Source organism: Gavialis gangeticus, unplaced genomic scaffold (genome assembly GCF_001723915.1).
Source record: "Gavialis gangeticus isolate Ggan-Ray unplaced genomic scaffold, GavGan_comp1, whole genome shotgun sequence".
In the NCBI taxonomy this organism is placed as follows: Eukaryota; Metazoa; Chordata; order Crocodylia; family Gavialidae; genus Gavialis; species Gavialis gangeticus.
The window spans coordinates 50436828-50445955 of record NW_017728996.1 but is presented as its reverse complement, the minus strand read 5'-3'; the positions used below and the strand labels follow the sequence as shown (position 1 = coordinate 50445955).

The following is a 9128-nucleotide window of genomic DNA, read 5'->3' as shown; positions in this document are numbered from 1 at the left end:
TCCCCCCCCGCAACTGCTGCTCCAGGTCCTTCCCCACTCCCCTCCACTGCTATTCTGGGTTGTGCCATTCTGAGTCTAGGCCTGTCTGTAGAGGCAATTTCCTGAGAGAGAAAACTTGATTACACCCAAGCACTGCAAATCGCTGAATATCATATTTTCATGCATGCAACACACCCCAAATAAAACACACCTTGTTTTTGTAAGGCAGAATCTCAAAAAAGATTGTTTCCAGAGTCATGGCTAACTGTGTGACATTGAGTAAGTCCTCCTGGCAGCATAGTGTCCAGAAAGTGTGGCACCAGGAAGTTCCTGGTGTTCACAGAAGAACTTATCTGTGCCCCATAAGGCTAGGCCCCAAACCCTTGCAAGAACAAGACATAATGCTTTCCTGCAAATAGTTCTTTATATAACTTCCTGTAAATGAATTGTTGTTTTCACAAGCCTCATCAAAATAGTACCAGCAGGTCACTTAGTGCTTTGGGCACAAGCTACAGTACCCAGCTAATAGTTATGGGCATAAGAGGGTTAACACAGGACTCTGACATCTTGGCAGCTGCACAGCATGCCCGGTGTCCCCAGGCTTGCTTCTTCACCAGTGAAGAAAACAGCTTCCCTGTTAAAACACGCACCCTTTGGGTGGGCTGATTTTAAATGGGAGGGAAGGTGAAAGGTGCATGTTGTATGTGAGAAAATATAGTATATTGCCTCTATAGATATAGTCACATCCTCTCTCCCATTGATAGACTGTTGGGTAGAATGGATGGGTAGAAGCTGAGCAACCTGGCAATGCGTGTGTCTTTATAACTGTATTTTGAATGCAAAATTGAATGAAGACAGACAGCAAGCCCTGAGTATACTAACTGCTTTAAATGATTATGGATTCATGTGGTGTATGGCAGAGTTTGAGGCAATATATTTGGGGACCTTGAAATTCAAGAAAGCAACCAACTGCAGCTCAGTTGTTCTTAGGGTGGAATAAGCTGTGGCCTTCAGCATCTCTTCCTGTGTTCTGTACCTACACCTACCTTTCTTCCCATTTCATGATCAGCCCAGTGTTGGAGGCTGCCAAAAGAACTACATCCTGTGAAAGTCAGTCCTCTGCATCTCATAGTGTAGCATGACCTGGCATTAGAAAAAGCCTTGCCTCTTACTGTTACCAGAATAATCTGGGAAGAATGCACGACCAATGCTGGTATCTTGAGCAATATAAATGTTCATGCCTCTCAAGCAGAAAGAAAAATGAGAGAAGAAAAAAGGCCTCCAGTTTGAATATGTTAAATAAAAACTGCTAATTCTGAGCAGAGGGCATGAGCAAATCTTTTGTGTCTTACCCCATGCTTGTCACCATCTGTCTAGCATTATTTAATTAAGCAGAGAGACCGTATTTCATATTTGTTTGCACTCACTGGGAAATTAAATTCTCTCAGCCTGAAATGGTTTTCCCAATTTCAGCTCATGTTTATATTCTTCTTATTAGGTCTAAAGTTTACAGTCTAGAGTGTGAAATGAAAGCTGTAAAGGGAGGATGCTTTAATTTTCTCAAGAGTAGCAGAGGCCTTTCAAGGAAAGCAAGTCTCCAAGAGAGATGGATTATCAGCATAAGAAAAAAGAGCTGTCTTCATTTTTGTTTCTCTTTTTCTTAGTGTGTGGGATGGGGAAGGAGGGGGGTGAGTGGGGAATTTGATAGTCCTCTTGGTATTCTTCTCAGTCTGATACATGGCTCCCTATCTTGGTACTGCACCTCTGCGGGAGAAGGGAGGGATGCAGTGCATTTCTTTGTGTGCATGCTTGTCTGTATGTTAAGCATTTTTTCTGTCTTATATTCATTCACAGCTGTGATTAGTGCTCATCCCATCCATTCACTCGATAACCCTCACCATCATTTCCACTCCGGCAGCCTCGCTTCTCCAACTCGCAGCTATCTTCATCATCAGGTCAACCCATGGCCGATTGGCACGTCCATGTCCCATTCAGACAGGGCCAATTCTACAGGTGAGAAATGATCAGACAGCTGTCTTGTGAAAGGGGAGCCATTCGTACAACATGTGGGGGAAAGCAGAGCTTTGAGGGGCACACTCAAGTCATTTAATAGTTTGCTTTGCTTGGTCTCTTGTGATTTTACTGTGAAATAACTTGCCTTAGTCCAATGGATAACTTTTTCTTTTCCATTTATTAGACAACAATTCTCTTTATTTTGAATTAACCTAAAATTAATGTCTGGTGTTTTTGCTTGGCAGCTACAACTTCAACTGGCATGACACCTTATCCTTGTAAAAAAAAATATGCTGTGCATAACTGCAGCTGCTTCAGCAGTGTGAACCAACTCTGGAAACAGTGTTTGCTGCTTCATTGCTAATGAAGACTCAAGAAGGGAATGGAAAAATTAGCAGTTTGATGTTTTATTTTTGAGCAATTGAGGGACTTGTTAAAAATGTACAAATCTCTTGTTATTTAGAAAGATTTTTAGCCAAGCATCTGAATTTTGCACATAATGAACATTGGGCCTGGGATATTTGATAGTGTCCTTTTAAAAGAATGCCTTATAATGTGTATAAATATGAATTTGCATAATAGAAGTCACATAATATGCCATCTCTAAAATCTGAAACATCCACTGTCCATTTAATTTGCATTAAAAAAACCTAATAACTTTAGTTTCTTTTAAACAGGAGGAGGGGGCAAACATTAAACCTGTGCTTTTGAGAGTTGAATGTTAGTTTTTCTTTCTGAAATATGCATATAATCTTGACATTTTCTACAGACTGCTTTCAGGCTTGAAGTACAATTGTGTGTAAGTACAGTTGTTGGCAATAGGCTGACTAAACTAGCAGACTATAAGCAACAACATTGTTGTGCATGCTGGGGGACTGACAAATAGTTAAACATCTGAAGATGAAAGTGCCTCTCTAGTCTGTCAGGTTCTGAATCCTAATTGAGGTACCACAAGCAAAACCAGTTTTTCTGGAATGTCTTAGTTGTTGATAGGCAAAGCTTCAAACATAGCAGGAGGATGCTAATATGTAGGTGGAGCAATACTACTTGTTCTTATGCCCTTCAAGTGATGATGGGAATGGCATCTCTTGCAATCAGAAATCTTTTCTTGTGTACAGTCCCCGTATTCATATGTCTTGAAACAGCATAATCATTTGCCCATATATCACACTAACAGGAGCATTATATAGCCCTGTATAATTCTGAAGTTGGGAAACATTCTAGTCTTAAATTAGAACTAAGAATTTGCATCAGATGCCTTTTTATTACCTAACCAAAGGCTGCTGGCCATGCATTATTGTTGTAGGATGACATGGCATGCCCATTGCTTAGACTTTCCTTTTGTTGTTATGTTCTGAAGCAAATACTATAAAAGGGGCTGGTCACCACTTGGCATAGCAAAAGTTCTAAATGTTTTGTCACATTACTTAGGCAAAGTAATACAGTTAAAAGGGAAGCACTCAAGTGGCAATAGAAAAAGTATGGAGAGATCATTTCTGTGGCCATTTCATTGAGAAAAGGCCTCTCTAGGTCATCCATAAAGATGGATGGAACTGCATATTTTTTGACGTTAAGGTTTTAGAAAAAGAAATACCCAGACCAGTATCGCAATCCAGAGCTACAGCTGAATTATTACAGGCTTTGTCTCCCCCCTCATCTTTTTTATTTGCCTGAAATGAGCTGCAGAGACATTGCAGCACCACATAATGGTGGGATAACAAATCATCTGGTTAACTGTGTGCTGCTTTGATGCTCAAGCCTGCTCTGATACTATTTGATGCTCAAGCCTGCTCTGTCATAGACAGCTGTGGGCTTTTTGTGGGTGGCTGGGTATTTTTTGTCCCTGAGAATTGTTATGAGCATATGTCTTAAAGCAGAGCAGTCGCACAGTGTGCCATTGGGTTATAACTGTACCATTCATGTGTGAATTAACTCCCAAGCTTCTAAGCAGGTTGCTGAGGAAAAAGAGCTTGTCCATTGGGACCAGACCAGGGAGATGTACAACTGGGATGCTGTGAAAGAAAAAGTTCAGTTGTCTTGCTCAATGAAGAAAGAAAAATCTTCCGTCAAAGAAAATGAGTCCCAATTTTACTTTCTCATTGTAGAATCTGTTCGAAACACACCTAGCACAGACACGATGCCAGCTTCCTCATCTCAGACCTGTGCTGACCACCAAGATCCAGACAGTGCCACAGGATCGTATCTGGCCAGTGCACAAGAGGAGGATTCAAGTCAAAACCTCCCTACTGCCCATGTCCGTCCCTCTCACCCTCTGAAGAGCTTTGCAGTGCCAGCAGTCCCACCCAGCAGTTCCACATATGACCCTGCCTTGCCAAGCACACCATTACTGTCCCAGCAAGGTGAGTGGGGGGAATAAATAGCATAGGAAACATAGAGTTTCAGTTCACATCCTGTACATGGAGAAAGGATAGAGTGAAACTCAGTGAGAGAGCCAACTGGACTGTATTTCATTAATGTAATTTTGAAGACCTCTTATTTTGAATAGTTGGGTAATTCATAATGATATTCAACTTCCATTAATTAATTAATTCTAACCCTCTGGCAAATGTTTGCATTCTCAGACCTCTTTTCATCTTGTCATTTCCAAGATCTTTCCCTGGAAGTTATAGCAGGGATTCTGGCATTCCAGTGGCGAATGCCAGTATGCTGTGCTGTCTCCCTGCCTAGGCAGGAAGAGAGGTTAACCGTGGCGGCTTTTTTTTAAGCTTCCAACCATCCAGTTCACTCAGTGAAGACTGCATCGATTGGGACTTTAGGAAGAACTCGACCTCCAATGCCAGTGGTAGTCCCCAGTGCCCCTGATGTGCAGGAGACCACTCGAATGCTTGAGGATTCGGAAAGTGTAAGTATCTTAACCACCAATAGCTTTCTTTGCCAGCGCTTATCAAACTATAGTGAATCTGTCTTGATCTCCTCTGTGGGAATTATAGTAACTTAGAGCCAAACATGTGAGCTACTTCGGTATCTTTCAGCTGTCAAGGGCCTAATGAGCAGAGGCTGAAAATGTTCAAATACGGCATAATCCCAGGTTAACCAAAGCTCTGTTACCAGAATGTGGGGGTAACGATCCTGGTTACTTAAAGAGGAGGAGGAGCTACCCGAGGCTCTGCTTTCCCCAAGCCTGTCGTAATGAAAGGAGGGGCAGAAGAAGAGAAGATCGTTCTTAGACTTGTATTTGCAGAAGAACTGCTTTCTAGAGTGATATCCCCTACCAAGTGCTGTTATCTGTACTGTACAGCCACACTTGCTGTGATTGTGCTCACATTAGCATTTCATTTCCTGATCCATGTTCTGTGACCAGGGTGTGCCTGGGTTTGTCTGTGTGCTTTCACTGAACTTAATAGAAGTCATGCAGTTACAGTCTCACATCTTCCTACAGAGTTTCATCCCAAATATGAAGTGTCCCAAGTGTCCAATAGACAAATGAAAGATTAGGATTAAAGCCAGAGTGTTTAAATTTGTGACCCTAAATTCATCTTTAGGCTCCTGCTGAAATTGGTCTGACTTTCAGAGGGTTTGTGTAACTTCAGCTTCTGCTGAAGTCTATGGGAACTGCAGGTGTTCAGCAACTTTGAAATCAGGCAGTTTTTTCAAAGTGAGGAGTCTAACTTTAGGTATCCAACTGTGAAAGCGTTGGCTTAAAATCCTTTGCAGTTGAAGGTACCACAGCACTTAGAATGATTGCATTTGCTCTACTATTAAGATGTTATTGGGTGCAGGAAATGCTGGCTTAAACTGAAGTATTTCTGTTTTCTTCTCTCTTTCCTTTTTCCCTCTCTTCTTTTTCCTTTATCACATGCGTGTTGCTAATTCATCCGGTCTTGCTTTGAATTCTACATGTTTTAATATGTGTTTTGTTCCTGTCCTTGATTCTTGTACCCCTTTGCCCACCACTGTTTTGCTCTGTTCATTGTCCTTTCAGCTGATACAAAATTCAATTATTGGAGATTTAAAGGGGGGTGATATAGTTAATGCCAATCAAGATGCATTTGTGGATAATGGGTCATCAAACTAACTTGATGTTTTATGAGGTTGGTTGATAAAGGCAGTACTGTTGATATAACAGACTTCCGTAAGTCCTTTGAGTTAGTGCAACGTGACATCCTCATAGAAAGCAACATAATGCAAAACCAGTGTCACACTAAAAAATTAAAAACTGGTTAAACGATAGTTCTCAAATGTAGTTATAAGCAAGGACTCACCGTTGACTAAGTGCCCATCTATTAAAGTTCTCTGAGGACCATTTTTTGTACCATTAAAATTTACAGATGACACAAAAATGAGGGGAATATTAAATAACACAGAAGGCAGGTCACCAGTAGGTCACTTGGATGTATGCAAGCAGTATGGACTTCAGCACAGCTGAAAATAATGCACTGCATCTAGGGAGAAAGAATTTAAGCTTGCTTACAGCATGGGGGACTGTAGAGAAGTAATGACTCTGAAAAAGACTTGGGCTTTATGGTAGGTAATCACCTGAATCCCTGTCTAGCCAACCCAACCAAGTGCTTGGAAAACCTGCTGTTAAAACCTGGAGTGGAGGAGATTCTACAACCTCTTTAGGTGGCCTGTTCCAGTGATTAACTATCACTTCGTCATCATCAGAAAGTTATTTCAAATATTGAAACTAAATTTACCTTGTTTCAACTTGAGACAGTTATTTCTGGTCCTTGCTGCAGTTGAGGTGTGTTACACCACTCCAGAGCCACAAAGCCCAGCACCTTATCATAGAAGGAAATCAGGTTGGTTAAGCATGACTCGCTCTTCACAAATGCACGTTAGCAGTTCCTGATCACTTTGCTGTCCTCCAAGTGCTTAGAAATAGGTTATTGGATTTATACACAAATTAGTATTGAGTGAGAGTACAGAGGTTATATTACATGTTTGTTTGGCTCTGAGACAAATGCTGCTGGAACATTTTGCCCAGTTTTGGTGCTCACATTTCAAAGTGGAAAAATTGGAAAGTGTTCAAAGAGGAGTCGCAAGAGAGGTTAAAGGACTGGAAAAAGGATAGTGACAGATCCAAAGAGCTCAGTCTGTTTAGCTTATCACTGGGAATGTTCAGTATCACAGTCTATAAGTACCTACCTAGGGAACAGAAATTTGCTAAGAGGGCCCTTCAGCCTAGCAGACACTGGTACAGTGAAAGCCACTGCCTGGAAGTTGAAGTCAGATGGATTTAAAGTAGAAATAAAGAAGCGTGATTAATTAACCATTAATACCACCTATCAAGGGTCCTGTCTTTATCCCTGAATGTTTGCAAGTTTAGTTACAAAATAAAATTAAAGCTGCTGAGATAAGTTTATGGAGACGAAAGGATAACAGAAAGGGGGTGTGATGTGTGGAGGTCTGTGCTGTCCCCAGGTTGTAGAACAGAGTGGAGGGGGTTTGTTTTTTCCTGTGTGCCTGTGCTTTGCTGGTGGCCACATGGGTCTGGGAAGGACCTTTTTTCCCCTCTTGTTGGTGCAGGTGCTAGAGGGTTGGGTTTTTTTACCTTCCTCGGGAGTGCACTGGATGTTGGCTGCAGCTGAGGGGAGGATTTTGACAAGGGTGTGCCAGTGTTGCTGCTGAAACTAAAACCCCAGAGGTTCCTGCTTAGAGGATGTTGCTCCAGTGCTCAGTGTCAAACCAACTGCTACCTTTGGAGTCAGGAAGGAATTTTACCCCACAATTGCATTGATATGGACTGTGGGGCTCTTGCCTGCCTTTGTAGTTAGGGTATGACCCTCTTCCTTGGATTTCTCGAGTGTATTTTAACAACCCTTGCAGTGGTGGGGCACTGAGTGCCATCATCCCCATGCTTTACCTGTGGCAGATTAGGGTGTTCCTGCCTTTTTGGGGGTAATGTCCCTTGTAGTTGTGTGACAGGGTTATTTGTGTGGCTGTAGGAGTAAGTTGGACAAGTACTTGTGTGGGATGGTATGGATAGGGAAGTTCTTGCCTTGAACCAGGGGGGTTGGACCTGATGACTTCCAGAAGTCCTTTCTAGCCTTGCTTTTCTGTGATTGGATACTTTTGTTAAAAAGAGATGCTCTAGGTCAAGAAGAGCCATTGAAGCTGAATCCAGAATTAATTCAGGGAAATCCCATTGTCTGTGTTACACATGAGCTCACCCTAGATTTTCATTGATGCCATCTGGCCTAAAACCAATGAAAGTACGAATCAATTTCTTAACTTTCTGACATTTAACAAATGATTTGTTTCTGCTTGTGTGTTCAGTTCCCCATCTCTATATTTGGCTTTGCTTATTTGTGATTCAAAGTCATGTTCTACATAGTCATTGACCGTGCTTTCTCCCACTGCCCATTTCCTTCTCCTTAAAGAAGGCAGCTCATCTTGTCCAGTAACCCTGTTAAATCTCCTGCAGAACTATGAACCGGATGAGCTGACCAAAGAGATGGCCCACCTGGAAGGACTGATGAAGGACCTTAATGCCATCACTACAGCATGACCACCTTCACCAGGACATGACTCCAAATCCAGTTTTACAAGTTTTGGGACTCAGCCTTGGAACACAAGGAATTGTACAGAGCAAGAGAAGGACAGAACATGAGAACACACACAGTACAAACCAACCAACCAGTGCATTAAATGCTAATGCCAGTTAAATAGATGACCTTTCTCGTCCTTGTCCTAAAATGAAGTCATTGCCAAGTTGAATTCCATTTGCCTGCTGAGACCATGCAGGATGGGACAGATCAAGCTGAAATCTATTATCCAGACAAACGGAAAGAAAATAAAAATAAAAAAGCAGACTTTGCATTCTTTTTCTGGTCAGGTTTTGTCTCAGTGGTGTGATTGCCCTGCCTTTTCAGTGTTGGACATTTGCATTTATGTACAATTTTATTTGTGTGTTTTTATTTTATCTTTTTTTATAAAAAGAAAAAAAATGTGTACTCTGAGGGAAAAAAAAAAAAAAGAACTTTGTTGTTTTCCACAGCCTAGCCTGACGTTTGACTGCTTGTTCTATTGTATATGGAAATTCATTGCCAGCGTGGGTTGTTCTGTTTTGTTCTTTTTTTTTTATCCTGCATATAATTACATCCCCTTCCAGCAGTTAATCCATGGCCTTTTGGGATTCTGCATTGCTATTTGTAAGCTTTTTTATTATTTTT

General features: G+C 41.5%; 1 protein-coding gene across 1 annotated transcript in view; it reads left to right on the top strand.

The window, feature by feature from the left end:
* NEO1 (neogenin 1) overlaps positions 1-8915 on the top strand; it is a 321940-nt gene extending 313025 nt beyond the window's left edge. The window contains exons 25-28 of the mRNA XM_019503843.1: positions 1834-1992; positions 4098-4352; positions 4719-4855; positions 8381-8915. Of these exons, the coding sequence (XP_019359388.1) occupies positions 1834-1992; positions 4098-4352; positions 4719-4855; positions 8381-8464 (635 nt within the window). The 3' untranslated portion in view covers positions 8465-8915. The remainder of the gene's footprint in view (positions 1-1833; positions 1993-4097; positions 4353-4718; positions 4856-8380) is intronic.
* Positions 8916-9128: the final 213 nt, after the last annotated feature.